This window comes from Lepidochelys kempii, chromosome 25, assembly GCF_965140265.1.
Source record: "Lepidochelys kempii isolate rLepKem1 chromosome 25, rLepKem1.hap2, whole genome shotgun sequence".
Classification (NCBI taxonomy): domain Eukaryota; kingdom Metazoa; phylum Chordata; order Testudines; family Cheloniidae; genus Lepidochelys; species Lepidochelys kempii.
Window position 1 is genome coordinate 2592852 of NC_133280.1, and position 24040 is coordinate 2616891.

A 24040-nucleotide genomic window follows, 5' to 3' on the forward strand; every position below is an offset into this window, starting at 1 on the left:
TCCCTGCGGTGGGTCACACACTGGGGCTTTAGTAGGCTGACAGCAGTGACTGGAACTTGGATCATGAGAACCGAGATCTGCACATTTCCTTCTTGGTCCCTAATATAACAAGGCCTGTCTGGGGCCTCTGGGTGCCCCTGCAATATCCTTGTTTAATCATAATTAGATCCTGCAGCTTTTGTTCTTACTGTAGCCCCAAAGTCCCACTGATGGATCAATATAAGGGTCTCTGCAGCATAAGAGAGATTTGCAAAACTAAGAATATTCACTATGATCATTAATAAGGCAAATCAAAGAATTAGAGTAGTACCAAGATCCCAACCTATACAACACCTAAGGGTGATGTGAAAGATACAGTCACCTGAGATATTACAAGATTTTCTAAAGCTATAATGCAAAGATAGGTTTCAGAGTAGCAGCCGTGTTAGTCTGTATTCACAAAAAGAAAAGGAGGACTTGTGGCACCTTAGAGACTAACCAATGTATTTGAGCATAAGCATCCAATGAAGTGAGCTGTAGCTCATGAAAGCTTATGCTCAAATAAACTGGTTAGTCTCTAAGGTGCCACAAGTCCTCCTTTTCTTAATGCAAAGATAAGTTTTCTTTAGGTAAAACACGGTATTGTCAGAAATGTGTGAACAGAGAGCTAAAACTGTGCAACTGTTAAGCTTAGCAAAGCCTGTTACAAGACAGATGGAAAATACCGAGGTCCACAGGAGGTCTTGTTAGGAGCAGTGTCCCTTGATGTAATCATATCTTAGGGCTTGCCTTCACTACAAAGTTAACTCAAGTCAACTTGAATCCTGTCCCCATGCTAAACCTCTTTGCTTGAGTAAGCTGGCTCACCAGGGGCATAGCCCAAGTGAGCATAATTTGTCGGCTGCTAACACAACCATTACGCAGCGTGAGCACAGGCTTGCTCCATGCCAGTGGTGCTCGTCCTTGAGTGCCTTCCAATAATCCCCCGTGTGCCCAGAAGGGTCAGAAAAGATCTGTCAGGGCTCATACATGATAAAAAGCCCAGAGAAGAGTTGTTGCAGGATAAGTATACAATTAAAGAATTAAAGTTAATTTAGCTTTGGTTAAGGAAATATATCTGTGCTCCAAAGAAAGACCCTGACTCAAGTAGAAGGAAGGCCTTGGGGAGAAAGGCAGTTGTAAATCTTATCTGGATTAAGACTGGAAATAAGGGGGAACTATCTCAGATTGGTTTTTAGACGGTCAATCATTGGCAATAACATCACTTTGTTGCCGGCACCCAGTTCCAAGAGGCTAAACAACAGCTAAAGTTGGTTCGTTACCCGGTGTGCTACACCCAATAATCACAACAGGGTGGAGAAGCAGAAAAGTTTATTTGCAGCTTCAAAAAGGTACAGGGAGATTTGAATCTCAAATCCTGTACACAGAGCAGGAAGTTACACAGGCTTTTATACATCCTTTTTCCCAGCATACTTATCCAACAGCAAGCTGCCCCAAGTATCCATATAGCCAGCCAATCCAGTTCCCAGCTAGTTCCCTGGTTCTCTGTATCATTTGTTAAACTATACATAAAGCTGCTTTATTCAGCATTGTTCTTCCATATCTGCCATGTGTGGCCTTGTTTAGTTTCAGGCAGTCTGACTCTGGAACATATTGTTGCAGATTCTCAGCATAACTGCTGTGTGTGCCTCCAGGCCGGGGGGCCAAGGACACTTGGGCCTAGTACGCAGAGCTGCTGCGAGTGCCTCAAGGCGGGAGGGGGGGCCAAGGACACCTGGGCCTAGTGCGAGGGGGCTTCATCGACACTCGTGGTCTTCCATCCCCTCGAGTTACCTAGTGGCCATGCCCCAGTGTCCCCAACAACTTGTTTGTTAAAGGGTATAAAGAGTAATTTCTGAAAGGGTTCATTGCTAATACCTGCCTGACCATGCTGGAGCTGACCAATAAGGGTCTAAGCACCTCTGGGGTTCGCCCATTTGTGAGTATCTTGGACAAATTCTTAGAAAATTTTTGTTACTGTTTGAGTGTAGTAAATTACTTATTAGTTAGGCTTTTTAGGCATGTTTAGAGCAGCTGTTCAAAGTACCATTTGGCCTTTGGATTTAATAAAGGAATTTACAGTTAAATTGGTGTTTTCCCATATTAATAGTGATTTCAAATATTATTAATAATTCCAACAGCCATGGTCTTGGGCCAGAATCACACACAGGGTCAAAGCAGTATCACAGGGAGAAGCCACGCCCAGGGTCAAAGCCAGAGTCGTGACTGGGGTTAGGACAAGGGAGCAGGAACTTGGTCTCGGGGGTCTGGCCAACAGGTGTTTGACAGGAACAGGAAGCTTTATGTTAAGAACTACTCAGCTGATCCCACTGAGTCAGCAGTAGTCTCTGTCGTGGGGCATCAGCGACAGTTTCCCGCAGTGGCCTTGCAGCCTGGTGGTGTAGTGAGTAAGGCTCCTACTTACTAAACCCACCAGCCTGGGGTCGAGACCTCTAGTGACTGTCACCTGCCCTCCCCCTGGAGAGGTACCTTCGGGTGAAGCTTTTTTCAGGGCGGCCCGTGGTTTTGCAGGGGCATGAACATGATGGGCTGGCTCCAAGGACGTTCTTCAGGCCCCTAACCTCCGCAGTGAAGCAAACGGTGCGGCGCTTTCTGCGTCTGGGAACCCAGCACGTTCCGAAGTGCATAGTCCTTGTGGGCCTGGACGCGAATGGGGGGCAGCGGTAGTGGAACCAGATCATCCAGGAACAGCTTCAGGAGGCATCCATGAAATGCTGGATGGACCTTTCAGAATCGAGGGATCAATTCAAATGCCACCAGATTGATTTGCCGAAGAATGGGGTAAGGGCCTGTGTTTCAGTTGCCCAATTTGTGTGCAGATTGGCCAATCTAGACATTTAGTGGACAGCCGTACTTTTTGACCATCCTTCCGAGGTGGGGCCTCTTGGCAGTTTTTGGCAGTGTGACATTTGTAGGCTATTTTGGCAGCTTCTACATCAGGGGTGGGCAAACTTTTTGGACCAAGGGCCACACTTGGGAATAGAAACTGTATGACAGGCCATGAATGCTCACAGAATTGGGGTTGGGGTTTGGGAGAGGGTGAGGGCTCTGGTTGGGGATGTGGGCTCCAGGGTGGGGCCAGAAATGTGGAGTTCAGGAGGGGACTCGGGGCTGGGGTGGGGGAGTAGGGTGCAGGGTTGGGGGTGGGGCTGGGCATGAGGAGTTTGGGGTGTAGGAGGGTGCTCTGGGCTGGGACCGAGGGGTTCAGAGGGTGGGAGGGGGATCAGGGCTGGGGCAGGGGGTTGGGATGTGGGAAAGGGTTGATGCTCCGGCTGGGGGTATGGGTTCTGGGGTGAGGCTGGGGATGAGGGGTTTGGGGTGCAGGAGGGTGCTCTGGGCTGGGATCAAGGGGTTTGGAGGGCGGGAGAGGGGTCAGGGCTGGGGCAGGAGTTGGGCCATGGGGAGGCTCAGGGGTGCAGGGTCTGGGCGGTGCTTACCTCATGCGGCTCCCGGAAGCAGCGGCCATGTCCCCTCTCCGGCTCCTCCACAGAACCAAGGCCAGGTGGCTCTGCGTGCTGCCCTGTCTGCAGGCACTGCCCCTGCAGCTCCCATTGGCCGCAGTTCCTGGCCAATGGGAGCTCTGGGGGTGGGGGCACCACGCTTGTGGTGGGGGCAGCATACAGAGTGAAGCCCCGTGACTGCCCCTACACATAGGAGCTGGAGTGGGGCCATGCCGCTGCTTCCGGGGGCAGCATGAAGTGGTCCCTGACCCTGCTCCCTGGCTGGAGCGCCAGAGTGCCGGAGCAGGGCAAGCCCCTGACCCCGCTCCCCAGCAGGAGCTCGAGGGCCGGCTTAAAACGGCTGGCGGGCCGGATCTGGCCCACAGGCCATAGTTTGCCCACCCCTGCTCTACGTGCTCCTTTAGGTTAGGATCTTATGAATAGACTGTACCGGATCTGAGGCAGCAGAAACTGCCACAGGTGGTGGGGGACAGAGGGATGGAGCCATGGATGAAAACCATACTTGGAGTAAAAAGGACTGAATTTGGTAGAAGCATGTTTTGCATTATTATAAGTAAATTCGGCTAATGGGAGTAATGCAATGTAGTGATTTTGGCATTGGTTCAGCAAACTGTGTAGCTACTGCTCAAGTACCTGGTTGACTTGTTTTGATTGGCCAGCTGTCTGGGGCTGATGGGAGGTGGATGTATGAGAACGGACATCCAGGAGGTGAAACATTTCCTTCCAAAACCTGGATGTCAACTGAGAGCCCCAATCTGCGGTAAGATGATTGGGGAGACTATGGAGTTGAAAAGCATGCATAATTAGGAGTTGTGGGTAGTATCTGTGTTCGAGAGGTGTACACGTGGAAGAAGATGCACCATTTTGGTGAGCTGATCGAATATGGCTAATATGATATTGTGTTGTTCTGCTTCTGTACGACTAAGAAATCAAGAGTTATATCTGACCATGGTCAGGAAGAGGTTTTGGATGGTATCAGGCTGAAAGACTTGCTTTTGGAGGTCTTAGAGTGCAGGTGTCATAGGACCTCACATCATCCTGCATCTGCAGCCACCAGAATGAGCGAGCTACTGCACGCCAAGTCTAGGACTGTCCAAACTGACCCACCCAAGGGGTGGCATGGTGAATGTGCAGTACCTCGAGTCACAGGGGACCCTCGGGGATATACAGGTGGTCATTAACATAGAAGAGCTTGTCGGACCAGAAGTAATGGTGTAGGGTGGTCCCAAGGAGGCCCTCCTTGGATAATGTTACGAGCTTTACAAAAGGACCATGAGGAAGAGCTACTTGACGTGAGGTAAAGAAGCCCGATGACAGTTCCACAAAGGCAAAGGTGTGGTTTTACTATGTTGGGTGGTGGTTCTTCGGGATTCACAGGTTCCATATAGTTATCTCCCTTCCGTGAAAGGGCATCTGCCTTACCCTTTTTGTGGCCTGGGCAGTAAGCGATTGTGAAGTCAAACCTTGAAAAGAACAAGGCCCAGCATAACAGCTGCTGATTCACAGCCTTGATGGATCATATATATTCCAGGTTTTTGTGATCTGTTAAGACTAGTATGGGGTGTTTTGCCCCTTTGAGGTAGAGTTGCCATGTCTTGAGCCCTGCCTTGATTGTGAGTAATTCCTTGTCAGCTATTTAATAATTGCATTCAGCTGAAGTAAGTTTTTTGGGGGGTGGGGGGAAGGACAGGGATGCATCTCCTGTTGGGACCCCGTTCTTTGGGACAGTACCGCCCCAATGTCTACATCAGAGGCATCAGTTTTAAGGATAAAAGATTGGTTGGGGTCAGAGTGGGCTAGCACTGGGGCTGAGGTGAAGTCTACCTTCACAAGTTCAAAAGCTCGACAGGCCTCAGGAAGTCAGTGAAATTTAGCAGGTTTATGAAGGATGGTGGTTATGGGAAATGTGACGTTTGAAAAGTCTGAGATAAATCTATAGAAGTTGGCAAATCCCATGAATTTCTGAATGTGTCAAATAATCCAGAGCTCTGCCCAGTCCTGAGCCGCTGACACCTTCTGAGGATCCATCCATAGCCCTCCTGCTGATGGATGAACCCCAAAAATGTGAGGATCACTTATTGAATTGCTCTTTTCCAGCTTTGCGCACAACTCATGCTGGTGTAATCTTGTGAGAACTTTGCAGACATGTTGGTCATGGCTTGCTTGGTCACTGGAGTATATTACGGCAGGTTTCAGAGTAGCAGCCGTGTTAGTCTGTATTCGCAAAAAGAAAAGGAGTACTTGTGGCACCTTAGAGACTAACCAATTTATTTTGTGCTCATGAAAGCTCATGCTCAAATAAATTGGTTAGTCTCTAAGGTGCCACAAGTACTCCTTTTCTTTTTGGAGTACATTAGAATATCATCCAGATATGCAACCACATTTTGGTCTAGGATGCCTCAAAGAATGTTGTTAATTAGGTACTGAAAGGCGGCAGGGTATTAGTATCTTTATTTGTCTTGCAGTGGTGCCTAGAGGCCCCAGCCAAGTTCAGGCCCCACAGTGCTAGGCGCTGTACATATACATAGTAAGGGACAGTCCCTGCCCCGAAGGGTTCACAATCAAACAGGAGAGACAGAAGAAGAACCAGTTTCCCCATTTCACAAATGGGAAACAAGGCAGAGCACAGTACAAAGATTGTACAGGGAGTCTGTGGCAGAGCCAAGAACTGAAACCAAATCTCCCAAATCCCAGGACAGGGCTTTAATCACAAGATCAACCTCTATCTCTCTGTGGCCAGCTGCCAGGGGAAGACTCAACTGGATTGTCACTAGCTCACTTGCAAAGAACAAGAAATTGGGCTTGTCCCTTTTTATTCCATTCTGAGCTATCAAGGCCTAAATGGTTTTTGAAAACTCCCCTTGTCTTTCCCCTCAAGCTATCAGGACTATCCTGTTTGGCCTTTCCTAGTTTTGCTACATGCCACCTTAGCGGGTGGCAGAAATGGAGCAGGAGCCTTCTCAGATCTCAGTTCAAGGGATGGGGCTTTGAATCATTAACAAAGATATCCTTCCTCCCAACTGGGTTTTGTATTTGCACCTGTGTAACTCAGTGTTACTGGACTCTCCGCCCCTTCTCAGGGCCAGTCTCCGCTGGCGGTGCTTTAGCGTGGTTTGTGTGGTCGCAGCGCAGCGCTGGGAGAGAGCTCTCCGAGAGCTCTAGGACAACTACCTCCACGAGGGGCGTAGCTACCAGTAGCGGGGCACTGTCTACACTAGCGCTGAAACTTGCTGCACTCAGAGGGGGTGTTTTTTCAATTGCCAGTGTAGACAATTACAGTAAATTGCCAGTGTAGACAAGCCCTAAGTTGCTGAGGCTTCACATACTTGGAAGCAGAGATATCAGATTCTTCTCAGGAAAAACAAGACAGACGAGATCTGGATTTCTAAGCTAAACAACCAGCAAAATTAAAAAAACCCAAAAAACTCTCAGGTCATCACCATACTTTACATAGACAAAAACAAGACACACAGCAGATTCTTTATTTGCAGCTCACTTGTAACCTGTTTCTCTGAACACTATTGTGGTTCCTGTCCTACTTTTGAGTAGTTTTGCTGAATGCGGGGCAAAATCCTTCCAGAAGCCCAACATATTAAAAAATTAACCACCCTGCCATGTTACAAAGGACACGTTGCTTTTGGAACACTAACTGTGGAGAAGGCAACTCCCATTTCGAAGAAGGAAACTTGCATTTAATGTTTTCATGTTTCTGTCCTCACAGCCTCCCCCCTCTGCTGGTGAAATCACTTGCTGACTTTGGTGGAAGAATTAATTTCATCTGAGGAAGATAAGCAGAGAATATATGTATCCATTAGAGAGCTAATAACTAAAGATCTGCTGTACAGAGCAGATCTGCACCCACCCATCCGTGTAGGTATGCAGAGCTTTTCTCCCCAGTTCCCACTCTACATGTCTGCCGGGGAGCAGTCAGAGTTAGCGAACTCACTGAACAACTGGCCAGGAAAAGGTGAAATGGCTCAGCCAGCCCAACCAGTAACATCTGCTCTCATAAAAGCGGCAAAGAGTGGATCTGCTCTCATGTGGTTCTTTGTGGATTCAAGGGAGGTGGGCACAGGGGGTGAGCTGAAGAGACAGTGGGGGAAAGCCATATGAGAAGGGAAACAAAGCAGGTCAAACTTGCCAGGAGCTCAGAAACCTCTGGGGAGGAGAGAGAGAGATGGGGTCTCTCAGGGAAGAGAGACTGGGGAGAAGGAAACCCCAAAGAAGGGAGAAGGGGAGTGAGATCCTGGAGAGAGCAAGGGTGAGCCTGCTGTCTGGTTCCTGGAGACTGGGCAATGTAATATACTCAAATTCCTATCTACTATTAATAAGCAAATAGTACGCATATTTGGCGGCCCAACATGGGCAGGTCTGGTAGGACCCTCCACAGAGCAGTCTCTGCATTGCAAAGGATCTGCTCTACTCCCCTGCAGATGAAATTAATGCCACTAGCCATGATGGGAGGTGGGCAGGAGGCATCATGTCCAGACTCAAATATCTCCAGTGAGCTAGGCTACTTGTCTCACTGTAAATTACAAGCGCTTAGCCCTGTAGTCACCTCTGAATCTGGGGTGGGGAAGGGGAAGTGGGGTTAATTTGGATACCTACCTCAAAAGGCAACGTCATCGTAAATGTCAGTGTCCCTACGATTGAAAAGAACAAGGTACTGTGAGATTTATGGCCTTTGGACAGCTGTTTCGCTTCTCTCATGTGTCTCTGGGAAGCCATGGACAGGTAGAGGCAGAGTCACACGGGCATGTAACAAGTTAAAAAAGCTTTAAATACAGAGCATAGGAACATGGGAATAACAAGACCAGATCAGACCCAAGGTCCTTCTAGCCCAGTGTCCTGTCATAGAATCATAGAATATCAGGGTTGGAAGGGACCTCAGGAGGTCATCTAGTCCAACCCCCTGCTCAAAGCAGGACCAATCCCCAACTAAATCATCCCAGCCAGGGTTTTGTCAAGCCTGACCTTAAAAACCTCTAAGGAAGGAAATTCCACCACCTCCCCAGGTAACGCATTCCAGTGTTTCACCACCCTCCTAGTGAAAAAGTTTTTCCTAATATCCAACCTAAACCTCCCCCACTGCAACTTGAGACCATTACGCCTTGTTCTGTCATCAGCTCCCACTGAGAACAGTCTAGAGCCATCCTCTTTGGAACCCCCTTTCAGGTAGTTGAAAGCAGCTATCAAATCCCCCCTCATTCTTCTCTTCCGCAGACTAAACAATCCCAATTCCCTCAGCCTCTCCTCATAAGTCATGTGCTCCAGTCCCCTAATCATTTTTGTTGTCTTCCGCTGGACATTTTCCAATTTTTCCACATCCTTCTTGTAGCGTGGGGCCCAAAACTGGACACATACTCCAGATGAGGCCTGACACAGGTGGTATACGTTTCTAATGTCACAATGGTGTTCTCATTATCCATAGTAAAGGTCCAGTCCTTTTGTGAATCCTCCAGGGCTCTTGGACTCAGTGGTATGTAGTGGCAGCTAGTTCTATGGGTTAATTTTGCATCATGTACTTCCTTTTATCATTTTCCAATGTCTTACTTTTTGATTTCTTGCATTATAAGAAAGGGCAAATAGGAATGGGTGTCTGACTTTCTCTAAGCCAGGTTTCAGAGTAGCAGCCGTGTTAGTCTGTATTCGCAAAAAGAAAAGGAGGACTTGTGGCACCTTAGAGACTAACCAATTTATTTGAGCATAAGCTTTTGTGAGCTACAGCTCACTTCATCGATGTGAACTGTAGCTCACGAAAGCTTATGCTCAAATAAATTGGTTAGTCTCTAAGGTGCCACTAGTACTCCTTTTCTTTTCCCTAAGCCATTTGTTATTTTCTGTTCCTCTCTCATGTCCCTTCTGGATTTGTCTCCTGTCTGGATTTAACTGTCGCTATATTTTCAATCTTGTTTCACAGGAGAGGTTTCCAGGCCTCTAAATCAATTTTGTGGCCTGTCTCTGAACCTCTCTCTATTTTCTCGGCAGCCTTTGGAGATGGATATGAAACATCAGAACTGAACGCAGCTCTCTGAGGCGGGGAGGGGTACTGATTTACATAGACTCATGGGCTTTAAGTCCTGAAAGTACCATTGTGAACATCTAGTCTGACCTCCTGCACATCACAAGCGACGGAACCTCACCCAGCCACTCCTGCAATGGGCCCAGAACCTCCGGCTGAGTTACTGACATCCTCAAATCATGATTTAAAGACTTCAAGTTACAGAGAATCCACCATTTACACTAGTTTAAACCAGCAAGTGCCCCGTGCCCAATGCTGCCGAGGAAGGCAAAAAACCCCAGGGTCTCTGCCAATTTGACTGGGGGGGAAATTCCCTCCTGACCCCAAATATGGTGATCAGTTAGATCCTCAGCATGTCGGGAAGACCTACGAACCAGACACATGGAAAGAATTCACTGTAGTAACTCAGAGCCTTCCCTTTTTTATATACTGGCATTATAGCATTTTCAGCATTATCTTCAGTCACATTCCTTATGCAAGCTAATATTGCGTTAGAACCTGTCAATATGTAGGATCTAGCAGACCTGTGTACCATCTGTATTGCTATATGAGTCAGAGACCTGGACCCTCTTATAGGCAGACTTGGAACAGCTAGAGGCAGTCCATATGCACTGTCAGCACCAAATCCTGAGCATCAAGTGGTTTGACTGTGCAAAATGTCACAGTCTCGCAAAGACTTGGCCTTCCTTCAGCTGCTCATTATATTCAGCAGTGGTGTTGCATGTTCTTCAGCTGTGTGGCCAGGATGGACAAAAACATCCCTGCACCCTGAGCTCTCAAAATCTGCACTGACACGCAAAGGGGTGTGCGCTCTGACCCTACCCGGTGCCAGGCCACCCCAGAGATTCGTGGATTCACGGGATTGAACCACATCTGGGAACTTCACTACGCAAAGCCAAGTGCAACACCATCACCCTTGGTCACTTTGGCTGGCGCAATGGTCCATCGTAGACTACGTGTGATTGATGATGAATGTGTATGAGTCATCTAATCGTCCCCTCCAATGTCCACTACGGTGCCTTTGTCAATGGTGAATTCCATCTGCCATTGTGCTATCCATTCACCTACCTTTGTTGGCTCCCTCTAAAGTTCCTCACATTTTTCTCGAGTCTTGAGTAACCTATTTCATGTTGTGTCATCTATAAATGGCATTCGCCCTCTTTTCAAGACCACTACTAAGGCTATGAAATACCACTGGTCCATTTACAGGACTTTGGGACATCCCCCTGTTGAACCTTTCCTGTGCTGAAAACTAACCACTGATTCCTCCTCTTTGTTTTTGTCTCAGACAGCTTTAGATCCATGATAATACATCACCTCTCGGACCGCAACTACTTCCTTTCCCTTCCCTTCTTTTGTAGCCTCATTGGAGAGACTTTGTCAGAGGCTTCAAAATTACGTCATCTAAAAGTCTCCTTTATCCATTTTTCTCACTCACAGAAGGAATCCTCCAGGCTGGAGAGTAACAGGTGGACTAAGCCTGCTCACAAGTCACAGGAGGAGCTGATAGGCTAAAGATATTGAGCACAAATCCTCCAAAATTTCAGACCTTTGAGATCTGGGTCTTGGTGCCTTCCAGGCTCTGCCCCTATAACCCAAGGGACTGTAGAACCCCACAGTCTGCTGCATGACAGGGAGGGTCCCTTCCAAGTTGCTGAGTGAATGGGCTGATGTGGGCTACTCTTGGTGTGTTGCCATCAGTGTCAGACCATTCCAGTCACTGGACAGAGCTAGGCAGTGTCCAGAACTCACAGATAGACCAACCCGTCGTGAGGATTTGCTGATCTCTAATGTATCAGTTTGATCCAGTATGCTCCCTTGTGACACCTTAAATACCTGACAGCATCTCAGCTTTGTACCTGAAAAGACTAAGTGCAGGATGGTCTCTCCCAGACATCCTTAGACTAATGCAGATTAAAGAGTTTTTCAGATGATTTCTTTGTGGTAACGCGCTACTCTCCCACCTCCACAACCTGACCTATTCTCCTGGGGTAGTCGGCCCGTGTTCCAGTGAGCTGTGTCATTCCACTATGTTTCAGTGATGCCTAATATATCAAGGTCATAAGAACATAAGAATGGCCATAGTAAGTCAGATCAATGGTCCATCTAGCCCATTATCCTGTCTTCCAACAGTGGCCAGGGCCAGATGCTTCAGAGGGAATGAACGGGGCAATTATTGAGTGATCCATCCCATCATCTGGATATTAGGAAAAACTTTTTCACTAGGAGGGTGGTGAAACACTGGAATGCGTTACCTAGGGAGGTGGTGGAATCCCCTTCCTTAGAAGTTTTTAAGGTCAGGCTTGACAAAGCCCTAGCTGGGATGATTTCGTTGGGATTGGTCCTGCTCTAGGCAGGGGGTTGGACTAGATGACCTCCTGAGGTCCCTTCCAACTCTGATATTCTATCATTCTATGATTGAGTGGATGTTTTCAGAGAACTATCCACAATGACTCCAAGATCTTTCTTGAGTGGTAACAGCTAATTTAGACCCCATCATTTTATATGTGTACTTGGGATTATGTTTTCAATGTGCATTACTTTGCATTTATCAACAATGAATTTCATCTGCCATTTTGTTGCCCAGTCACCCCATTTTGTGAGATCCCTTTGTAAGTCTTTGCAGTCTGCTTTGGACTTAACTATCTCGAGTAGTTTTGTATCATCTGCAAATTTTGCCACCTCACTGTTTACCCCTTTTTCCAGATCATTTATGACTATGTTGAACAGGACTGGTCCCAGTACAAATCCTTGGGGCACACCACTATTTACCTCTCTCCATTCTGAAAACTATTTATTCCGACGCTTTGTTTCCTATCTTTTAACCATTTGCTGATCCAGGAGAGGCACTTCCCTCTTATCCCATGACAGCTTACTTTGCTAAAGAGCCTTTGGTGAGGGACCTTGTCCAAGGCTTTTTGAAAATCTAAGTATACTATATCCACTGGATCCCCCTTGTCCACATGCTTCTTGACTGCCTCAGAGAATTCTAGTAGATTGATGAGGCATGGTTTCCCTTTACAAAAACCATGTTGACTCTTCCCCAACAAATCATGTTCATCTATGTGTCTGATAATTCTCTTTTTTACTATAGTTTTAACAAATTTGCTGGTACTGAAGTTAGGCTTACCAGCCTGTAATTGCCAGGATTGCCTCTGGAGCCTTTTTAAAAAATCAGCATTGCATTATTTATCCTCCAGTCATCTGGTACAGAGTCTGATTTAAATGATAGGTTGCAGAACACAGTTCTGCAATTTCACATTTGTGTTCCTTCATAACTCTTGGGTGAATACCATCTGGTCCTGGTGACTTATTACTGTTTATCAATTTGTTCCAAAATCTCCTCTATTGACAGGTCAATCTGGGACAGTTCCTCAGAATTGTTATCTAGAAGGAATGGCTCAGGTTTGGGACTTTCCCTCACATCCTCTCCAGTGAAGACTGATGCAAAGAATTCATTTCACTTCTCTGCAACAGCCTTGTCTTCCCTGAATGCTTCTTTAGCACCTGGATTGTCCCGTGGCCCCACTGATTGTGTGGCAGACTTCCTGCTTCTGATGTACTTAAAAATAATTTTGCTGTCAGTTTTTGTGTCTTTTTGTAGTTGCTCTTAAAATTCTTTTCTGTCCTGCCTGATTATACTTTTACACTTGACATGCTAGAGTTTACGTTCTTTTCTATTTTCCTCACTAGGATTTGACTTCCAATTTTTAAAGGATGCCTTTTTGCCTCTAATTTCCTGTTTTACTCTGTCGTTTAGCCATGGTGGCATTTTTTGGTTCTGTTATTGTCCATTGTCAGCTAGTCTGGTTGATCTTTAGAGCTTGAAAATAAATGTCTAACCAAGAGAGAAAGGTATCTGTACTCACAGCTGCAGCAGCGTCACCCTGGGGACGTAGCCATCTGGAACAGACAGCAGAAGGAACACATTTAATGGAAATATAAATTCTCACCCAGGCAGTGAAGGAATCAGGCAAGCAGACCTAGAGGGCCACAACCTCAGCAGAATGTCCACTCTCAGAGGGGGCAGCAGAGCAGGGCAGGAGACGGATGCACAGAAAGTCAGTGCTGGGACTGGAGACTGACGCAGGCTGTATGGGGCTGGTGTAAGTGCCAGGCCCTAGATCTGGGTGTGCAAGGGAGAACAGTAACAACCCTGCAAGCCTGCACCAAAAGCAAGACTGGCCTGGAGAAGCTAAGCTGGATCCTCTGTTGAGCAGCCAGTGTGGTCTCTGGCAGTGGCCAAAGGGGGCAGCAAAGTGAGAGACACTTTGATCTAGGGAAGCTCCACCCAGCCTGCCCTATTGGCTGGAATCTCACTTGCAAAGTCTGGCAGTCTAGAAAAGGACACCCCATGCTGAAAGAGACGGGAAGAGTCTACCTGCTATGAAGGTTGAAGGGCTGGGAAGAGTCTGCCTCTGCTGGGGGTAGCCACAGGACCAAGAAGAAGGTCCAGTGTGTGGCAGGGCCCTGACGTCTGGTGGCTCCAAGGCCCATTTAATCAGAACGTGCATGAGTGGAAATAGGGCTATTTTGAGTCTTGTGACTGGAGCAACGAGAACTCCAACAGGCTGGAGTTTTGGAGAAGCCCCCAGGATTCAAATCCTCCTGAGCATCCCTTCGCCATCCTCCTCCAACCCCCTCATCCCCTTCCCATCCTCCTCCAAGCCACTCAACCCTTTCCCATCCTCCTCCAACCCACTCATCCATTTCCTTTGTCCTTTCCCCAGGCTCCATCTCTCCATTCCCAGGAGCCCCAGCCCGCCAGCAGCCCCACTCTTAATGACACGTTGGGCACAGCACGGACAGTTTGGCTCTGGCTCTTGGCTGTGACAGGAATGAGATGAAAGAGGCCCTCCCCCTCACTCGGGCACACACACATCCCACCAGGAAGCCCTGGAGCTCTTACGATGTGCAGGCTGCAGCTGGCCCAGGAGAGATGCCAGACTGTCAGCAGCCAAGGCCGCCAGCTGGTTTTCAGCAAATGCTGGGGCTGTGGGGAAGGAAAAGCAGGACACTGAACTGAGCTTTTTGGCCCCTAAACTTGGAAATGTTTGAGATCTAGGATAAAACTTGGGTCTGTTCTCCCCAGTGGCAGATTTCACAGTCTCCTGGCGTAGATTTTCCTTCAGTTCAAAATGCAGGTATGAAGCCAGGTGTTTTACTGTCCGGGGTTGCTGAAAGAGCCATTAACAGCCTGTCTCCATATCTGCCTAGCTGGCATGCATACCACGTCCACATAACCCACCCCCGCTCCGCGGGGTACTGTCTCAGCAGGGTACTGTCTCAGCGGGGTACTGTCTCAGCGGGGTACTGTCTCAGGGGTACTGTCTCCCTCCAGTGGTGGCTGGGTCACAGGGAGAGGCTGATGAGCTCCTACGGCCAGGGCTGACAGAGCTGGGTGTGTCAGTTCAGGTGCTGGCGGTGTGGGCTTTTCAGAGCCCTATATCCCCGGTTCGATCCCTGGTACCAGCAACCCACCCGAGAAGCAAGGCATTACACTGGCCACCGGAACGCCTCAGACTTACACTTCCACTGGTTGTTCCGGCAGAGTAGTCTCTCGGGACTCGTAAACTGAATGACATCCAGAATCTCTCCTCGTTTGAGCGGCAGATTCTTCCCTCCCCCTTTCTTCTCAGCAACGTTGGGATCGACCATCATTCGGGTCAGAGCACGGATTTCCCCTTCGAACTGTAATGCGAGCAGAAAGGAGACACACTGCAAATGGCTCCATCACTGACGATGGCTCAAGATGCCTGTCCGAGGGCTGGCCAAGCAGTTCTGGTGTGGCCGTGTCTTTCCTCGGCGGGGTCACTCCCAGGAGGCCAGTGGACTAGGAACTGTTTCCCCAGCCGTGGTGACCTAGTTTAACATACTTTCCCTATAGGTGGATGGAGTTGGGGGCACAGCAGCCCTGAAGATGCCTCCATGCTTAGGCCAGGCTCCTTTTTACAGGTCTTCGTTTCTCACAACTGGTGCTAACCGTCATACCTGACAGCACTGTGCCCATCACTAGCATGTCACTCTCCGAACGCTCTGCAGGGGCTGCCGACAGCCACAGGGAGCAGTCAGGGACGACACTCCTGGACGTTGGGTCTGGGGTAGCCACGAATGGCACTGAACAGGGACTGTGGTTGGGAGCTGAGTCCCCCACAAGTCCAGCTGGCATGGTCAGAGTACCAGAATGGACAAGCAGACTTCACATCAGTCATCACCTCATTGGAGAATGGGAGGGAATCCACGGAGAGGCTGACAGAGAAACTGCTTGGGCCCTGCAGCTACTGGTGCTCCAGACCTACTGGGGTGCAGCGGGGAGGGTCTTTCCTCCGGGAGAATGGGCTGGAGCTAAAAGTGCAGAACTAAGCGTCAGGCAAGAGGGGTTGTAATCCTTGCTCTGCCAGGCTTGTTCCGTCAGCCTGTCTGTGCCTTGTTCCCCCGGGGTGAAAGGAGTGAGCATTGGAGCTGGTCAGGCTGCTTCTCCTTTGGATTCATCCAAATCCAAACGTGTCACAGGAATGTGGCGAGTGGGAATGGAGGTGGGTTTCTGAGGGAAGCCAGCCTGGTTTCCTGTCCGCTCTCTCATCTTCCCAGCCCCCTGCCTGGGGGGCAGCTGTGGAGCTGGGACCCTGGAAGCCTCTGCTTGAGCTGGGATTCTTGGGGCTTCTAGGATGGGAGCTGGGGAAATATTTTGAAAAGGTTGGAACATAATCTTGTTTTGATTTTTCTGAACAGTGTTGAAAATTCCAGTCCGTGGGAAACTGACATTTCAAGATATTGTTCTGATGCGGAGCAATTCCCTTCCTAATTGTGGAATTTTCCTTGGCAGAGAATTCTGGGTTCTGACCCCGCTACAGATAACACTGCCCTACCTCATTGGGTAAATTCCTGAACGCGAAGCCTGGTCTCTGTTAAGGGAATTTGCCCTTGTGCAACTGCATCAATGTACTCTCTGGTCCAAACCCCTAATATAGACGTCCTTCACTGGCACAAAGTGGGGTGTAATTTGGAAACTTGCTTAATACCTGTCTTTGTGCTGATCTGATGCATCCATATTAGGGGTTTGCACACAGCCCCGCTCACCCCTTCCCCATATCACCGCTTACCCCCATCGTCCCCTCCCACATCCCTGCTCACCCCCGTCATCCCCTCCCACATCCCTGCTCACCCCCGTCGTCCCCTCCCACATCCCTGCTTGCCCCTATCATCCCCTCCCCCCACTTGCCCACATCTTCCCCTCAGATGTTCCCACTTACCCTGTCATCCCCTCCCTATGTCTCCACTCACCCCATGATCCCCTCCCCATGTCCCCGCTCACCCCGGTTCTCCCCTCACACGTCCCTGCTCACCCTCATCATTCCCTCCCATGTCCCCGCTCACCCCTGTTGTTCCCTCCCATGTCCACACTCACCCCCCATCATCCCTTCCCACGTCCCCATTCACCCCGTCATCCCCTCCCCATGTCCCCGCTCACCCCCGTTGTCCCTTCACACGCCACCCTCAGTCCCGTCATTCCCTCCCAGATCCCTGCTCACCCCCGTCGTCCCCTCCCACATCCCTGCTCACCCCCGTCGTCCCCTCCCACATCCCTGCTTGCCCCTATCGTCCCCTCCCCCCACTTGCCCACATCTTCCCCTCAGATGTTCCCACTTACCCCGTCATCCCCTCCCTATGTCTCCACTCACCCCATGATCCCCTCCCCATGTCCCCGCTCACCCCGGTTCTCCCCTCACACGTCCCTGCTCACCCCCATCATTCCCTCCCATGTCCCCGCTCACCCCTGTTGTTCCCTCCCATGTCCACACTCACCCCCCATCATCCCTTCCCACGTCCCCATTCACCCCGTCATCCCCTCCCCATGTCCCCGCTCACCCCCGTTGTCCCTTCACACGCCACCCTCAGTCCCGTCATTCCCTCCCAGATCCCTGCTCACCCCTGTTGTTCCCTCCCATGTCCCCGCTCACCCACATAAGAACATAAGAATGGCCATACTGAGTCAGACCAAAGCTCCATCTAGCCCAGTATCCTGTCTTCCGACAGTGGCCAGTGCCAGGTGCCCCAGAGAGAATGAACAGAACAGGTAATTATCAAGTGATCCATCCCCTGTCCCTCATTCCCAGCTTCTGGCAAACAGTGGCTAGGGACACCATTCCTGCCCATCCTGGCTAATAGCCATGAATTTATCTACTTTTTTTTTTTAACCCTCTTATGGTCTTGGCCTTCACAACATCCTCTGGCAAGGAGTTCCACAGGTTGACTGCATTATATGAAGAAATACTTCCTTTTATTTTTTTTAAACCTGCTGCCTATTAATTTCATTTGGTGACCCCTAGTTCTTGTGTTATGAGAAGGAGTAAACAACACTTCCATATCTGCTTTCTCTACACCAGTCATGATTTTATAGACCTCAATCATATCCCCCCTTAGCCATCTCTTTTCCAAGCTGAAAAGTACCAGTCTTGTTAATCTCTCCTTATACGGAAGCTGTTCCATACCCCTAATCATTTTTGTTGCCCTTTTCTGAACCTTTTCCAAAATCAATATATCTTTTTGTAGATGGGCCGACCACATCTGCACACAGTATTCAAGATATGGGTGTACCATGGATTTATATAGAGGCAACATGATATTTTCTGTCTTATTATCTATCCTTTTCTTAATGATTCCCAACATTCTGTTTGCTTTTTTGACTGCTGCTGCACATTGAGTGGATGTTTTCAGAGAACTATCCACAATGACTCCAAGAGCTCTTCCTTGAGTGGTAACAGCTAATTTAGACCCCATGATTTTATATGTATAGTTGGGATTATACTTTCCAAGGTGCATTACTTTGCATTTATCAACGTTAAATTTCATCTGCCATTTTGTTGCCCAGTCACCCAGGTTTGAGAGATCCTTTTGTAGTTCTTCGCAGTCTGCCTAGGTCTTAACTATCTTTAGTGATTTTGTATCATCTACAAATTTTGCCATCTCACCTTTTACCAGATCATTTATGAATATGTTGAATAGGACTGGGCCCAGAATAGACTCCTTGGGGACATTGCTATTTACCTCTCTCCATTCTGAAAACTGACCATTTATACCTACCCTTTGTTTCCTATCTTTTAACCAGTTATCAATCCAGAAGTGCACCTTCCCTCTTATCCTGTGGCAGCTTACTTTGCATAAGAGCCTTTGCTGACGGACATTGTCAAAGGCTTTCTGAAAATCTAAGGATACTTTATCCACTGGATGCAATAAAGTGGTGAGGTATGATTTCCCTTTACTAAAACCACGTTGACTCTGCCTCAAGAAATTATGTTCATCTATATGTCTGACAATATTGTTCTTTATTACAGTTTCAACCAGTTTGCCTGGTACTGAAGTCAGGCTTACCGGCCTGTAATTGCCGGGATCACCTCTGGAGCCCTTTTTAAAAATTGGCGTCACATTAGCCATCCTCCAGTCATCTGATACAGAAGCTGATTTAAATGGTAGATCACAGACTACAGTTAGTAGTTCTGCAATTTCACATTTGAGTTCCTTCAGAACTCTTGGATGAATATCATCTGGTCTTATTGACTTATTGCTGTTTAATTTATCAATTTTTTCCAAAACCTCCTCTAATGATACCTCAATCTGGGACAGTTCCTCAGATCTGTCACCTAAAAAGAATTGCTTGGGTTTGGGAATCTCCCTCACATCCTCAGCTGTGAAGACTGATGCAAAGAATTCATTTAGTTTCTCCTCAATGGCCTTATCATCCTTGAGTGCTCCTTTAGCATCTCGATCGTCCAGTGCCCCCACTGGTTGTTTAACAGGCTTCCTGCTTCTGATGTACTTAAAAAAATTTGCTATTAGTTTTTGAGTCTTTGGCTAACTGTTCTTCAAATTCTTTTTTGGCCTTCCTAATTATATTTTTACACTTTGCTTGCCAGCCTTTATGCGCCTTTCTATTTTCCTCACTAGGATTTAACTTCCACTTTTTAAAGGATGCCTTTTTGCCTCTCACTGCTTCTCTTACTTTGTTGTTTAGCCACAGTGGCCCTTTTTTGGTTCTCTCACTATGTTTTTTAATTTGGGGTATACATTTAAGTTGAGCCTCTATTGTGGTGTATTTAAAAAGTTTCCACACAGCTTGCAGAGATTTCACTTTTGGCACTGTACCCACATCCATACCCATTGCTCACCCCCGTCATCCCCACCCACGTTCCCGCTCGCCCCGTCATTTCCTCCCACGTCCCTGCTCGCCCAGGTCCTCGGTCACCCAGTCATCCCCTTCCGTGTACATGTTCACCTACCGTCTTCCCCTCCTATGTCCCCGCTCACCCATGTCCTCACTCACCCCTGTCATCCCCTTCTGTGTCCCTGTTCACCCACCGTCTTCCCTTCCCACATACCCGCTCGCTCCCATCATTCCCTCCCCATGTTCCCGCTTGCCCCCATCATTCCCTCCCCATGTTCCCGCTCGCCCACCATCATTCCCTCCCCATGTTCCCGCTCACCCCCCATCATCCCGTCCCATGTCCCCACTCACCCTCATCATTCCCTCCCCATGTTTCCGCTCCCCTCCGTCATCCCCTCCCACGTCCCCGCTCGCCCCCCCTCCCCACCAGGCGGCAGCTTCACATGACCCAGTGTGAATGAGGGAGCTGGCGAGGGCAGACAGAGCAGTTCTGTGGAGGCAGCATGGGGGAGACCTGGGAAGTGAGCTGGGCGGTGAGACTGGGGTAGAAGAAGTGGAGAAGAGACGAGCTCTCTCTTCATCTCCCTTCCCCCAGCCCCCAGATAGTGGCCCATTTCTCCATATGCCCCCATTACCATGCACTCTCCACAGCCCCATACCCCTGCTCACAGCCGTGCTTCCCCTTGCACCCTGACACAGCCTCATTCCCCAGCAACTCCTCCCCCCCCCCACGGCCCACTGTCCCAGTCCGCTCTCACCCGTAGGCCACATCTCAGGAAGCAGACAGTGGATGTGGGAGGGAAGTGGTGTCGCATGGTGCGAGGGCATGTTGAAGAATGTGGGATGGGAGGAGGCTGGGGGCAGAGCGCCTGTGGGGATGAAGACAGCTCTGCGGGGGATGCGGTGGAGGAAGGGCTGCATTGACAGGAAAAGCGCCCAAATCAGCCATGGCTCTGACAGAGTGACAGGATGGCCCAGTGCTTTGGGCACTAGCTTGGGAGGCAGGAGGCCTCGCTGCAATTCCTGTTGGCCTACAGACGTCCTGGGGGACCTTGGCCAAGCCTCTCTGTGCCTCAGCTCCCCATCGGCAACCTGAGGCTAGCAGCACTGCGTGTGCGGGGAAGTTATGGGGATACACATGTTAAAGACTGAGAGGTGCTCATATGCCACCAGAGACTGTAAGGCCAGGCCGGATCTCTAAGATCATCCCTCACCTCCTGCACGGCAATGGCTGGACGGCCCTGGCCAGAGAACGGCTGTGCTGGATGGGGCCGGATCACACCGGAATGGCGGACCGGCACTTTGGCTGCAGAACGTGACCTTGCAAATATGGGGTGTGTGAGGTCACGCTGGTAGGGTGTTCTGGCAGGTGGCCATTCAGGACTTCACCGCTGGGAACCTGACACTGTTATTTCTTCACTGAGCCCATCATTTCTACTTGAGCTAGGGCAGATCTTGTAGTGGGGGACCTAAGACTGTTAAGTCTAAGCTAACAAAGATTTTGGTCTGGGTTCCTATTAAGAGTTGTTTTATAGAGGAGATCTCTCTCTAGCTTTGTGCGAAATCCCTGTCACATAGGGCACCACCTTCACTGTGGCTGCAGGAGGGGAATGACTGACTGACTGCACCTCATGGGGGGATTGCTGTGAAGAAGGGCCCATTGCTGCTCACCTTGAATTTCTTCCGAAATTCCTTGTCCGTCTGCTCTTCTTTCTTGCACTGTTTGAGATTCTTCACATGTTTCCCGCTTAGCTCTGAAATCTGGGCTTTTCTGCAGAGCCAGGAAAAGTCACAGTGATCTTCCGGAATGTTCAGGAGAGGCAGCCCGCCCCCCAATCCTCCCTTGACCAGTTCATAATAAATCATCCATGGCAATAACACCGCAGCCTGCTTCCACTGCTGGGGATGCCCCACTACAGCCCAAGGTCTCCATCTGTCCAGGGCTTTGGGGCTGCGTTCCAAACTAGCAGAGAAGTTAAACTGTTCGGGCCAGATTCTCCACTTGGTTCTGTGTCAGCTTTACGCCAGTGAACTGGAGCACAGAATCCGTGCCTTTGTGTTTAACTTTATCAGGCCTGACTCACAGCCCTGCAGTGTGTTCAGGTATTTACTCCGGCACAGAGCCAGAGTGAAACATCCCTGGCCTGTTTTGCACTCCCATGTCTGGTGTAAATGACTGCGCAAGAGGCGGGTCTATAGTGAATCGAGCCCATAGATGACCTGGAGAATCAATCTGCACCAATCCATTTGCTAAGCTAAGGTATATTCCATGCAAACCACCACAGCAAGCCCTGGCTTTAATGCAGTGTGAAGATAAAGAAACTACAACTTGAAATTTTAAAGGTGAAGGCTCAGTTCCTTTCTTTAACGCCACCCATGTGGGGGCCTCTTATTCAAAGATGAACTGCAAAGCCAAACATGGGGTTATAACCATCAGGCTTCTTTATGATACAGACTGTTTTAAATAGGCTTTTAAAATTGTTTTCTTATATTATAGCTCCCGGGCTCTCACTTCCGTCTGGATAACAAGGACTCGGAGAACCAATGCCCCACAGAGCCCTGAGGCCCAGACTGAGCTGGCAACCCCATGGAGAGAGCGAGTCAGGAATTTTTCATCCAAACAGTGGAAAATGCAGCTTTTTGATCATTCAAAATTTTCAGTGGGAAAATTTTAATTTTGCTGAATCCTTAATTTTCCATCAGAAAAAGTAAAACAAAGTATTTCATTCAGGTAGGGTTGAAACATTTGGGTTTGTTGAATTTTAATACAGCCAAATGCACAGTTATACAGAGGGCTCTACCGAATTCATGGCTGAGTTTCCCAAGCAAAAATCATGTCACATCTACACAGTTACCTTTATCAACCAAACAGTGCTTCCCTTCCACCTGCCCAGCTTGGCCCAGGGGACTGGGAACGGCACCAACACACACATAAGCATTTGGATAGGGACTGAGCCCAGGGCCCCTAGAGACACACAGGGCATTTAGCACAGAGCCCTAGTAAGAGAAGTTTGTGCTGATCCCATGAGTGGGGAGCTCAGTCTTCTGTCCTGTTTTGGCCCAGCTGGAAATCTCTGCCCAGAGCCACGCGTGCTCTGCAGTTCCGCAGCTGTGCAGTTTAGGCTTGGTCTACATCCAAAAACGAGACCGACCTAGCCACATTGCTCAGGGCTGTGAAAAATTTCAAACCCTGTGAGACGTGGGTGGATCAAGCTAACCCCAGCTATAGACACAGCTAGGTCAACAGAAGTGTCTGTCAACCCCACTGCTGCCCCTTGGAGAGGAGGGTGAACTGCACTGACAGGAAAACCCCTTCCGCTGGTGTGGGACGTGGCGCTGTCCCGCTGTAGTCTGGCCCTGGCCATAGGGTGAGATCCATGCTGGAAAAGAGAGAACTTTGGAAATGTGACCTGACCGTGCTGGCTGCCTGAGGCTCTTACGGGGCCTCTCTGCAGATCCCCAGAGCAGAGGACGCTGTTGGAGCCCTGGCTAGGCAGCTGTGGCTCATGCTATAGCCGCACGCTTATAGCTCTTGTGGTTGCCCGGTTCAGTCCCGCAGGGCTCAGCTAAAACAGCGGCCCTTGCAGAAGCACAGCAAATGCGCTAGGTGATGCCCAATGTTTCGGCATGTGAGCAGCATTGAATAAATAAATCCATTGATTACCTGGGCTCAGTGGGCGGTGGGGGAAATCTGTCAAGGGTCAGCTTGGCACCTGTACAAACAAACAGTGCATGGAGAGGAGTCAGTGAGGCTGGTGTGGCAAAGCCGCGTGCTGAGACAAGCTCAAAGGGGTGGTTGGCGGGAATGCTTTGCCGGCATCGGAGGTGGAGGCTGGGTCCCATCCAGCCCTAGAGCCTGGCCCCCAGGGTTTTACCCTGTCTTCTCTGTGCCAAATGATGGGGCTTCCTGTGTGGAGATGACTCCACAGCTAGAGCCCTCTCTCTGTCAGGAAGGCTTACATTTTACCCTGCCCCTCTCCCCCTTGAAGGGGGCATCCTGGACTGGCAGGAGGGCACTGAATGCCCTAGTAGTTTCTTTCTTCTATGATGTTGTCCTCTGCAAATACCTGGAGACCATTCTCAGGTCCCTCCTTTGCTGTTGCTTAGCCAGTCTTTAGGAAGGGTCAGTAATCGGTCTCTCCAGCCCCTTCACTTTGGCTCTGACTTCCCCGCCCCCGAATTGATGCACATCTTTCTGATACTGATGTGGCTGGAACTCAGAACTCCAGCCATCGCTTCCCCAGAATCCCACCACATCACCATAATAACACAGTACCCTGCTCGACAGCACTGTCGGTCATCCGCACACTGACTGCGCATTCACTCACGCTCCTGCCTCTGCCCAGCAGGAAACAG

General features: G+C 49.2%; 1 protein-coding gene across 1 annotated transcript in view; it reads right to left on the reverse strand.

Moving 5' to 3' along the window:
* Window positions 1–7038: 7038 nt before the first annotated feature.
* Window positions 7039–24040, reverse strand: part of PRAM1 (PML-RARA regulated adaptor molecule 1) — a 29812-nt gene continuing 12810 nt past the window's right edge. Inside the window, exons 5-10 of the mRNA XM_073324667.1 lie at window positions 23349–23397; window positions 21356–21455; window positions 15051–15213; window positions 13392–13425; window positions 8109–8143; window positions 7039–7278 (exon numbers count right to left, since the gene is read on the reverse strand). Of these exons, the coding sequence (XP_073180768.1) occupies window positions 8110–8143; window positions 13392–13425; window positions 15051–15213; window positions 21356–21455; window positions 23349–23397 (380 nt within the window). The 3' untranslated portion in view covers window positions 7039–7278; window position 8109. The remainder of the gene's footprint in view (window positions 7279–8108; window positions 8144–13391; window positions 13426–15050; window positions 15214–21355; window positions 21456–23348; window positions 23398–24040) is intronic.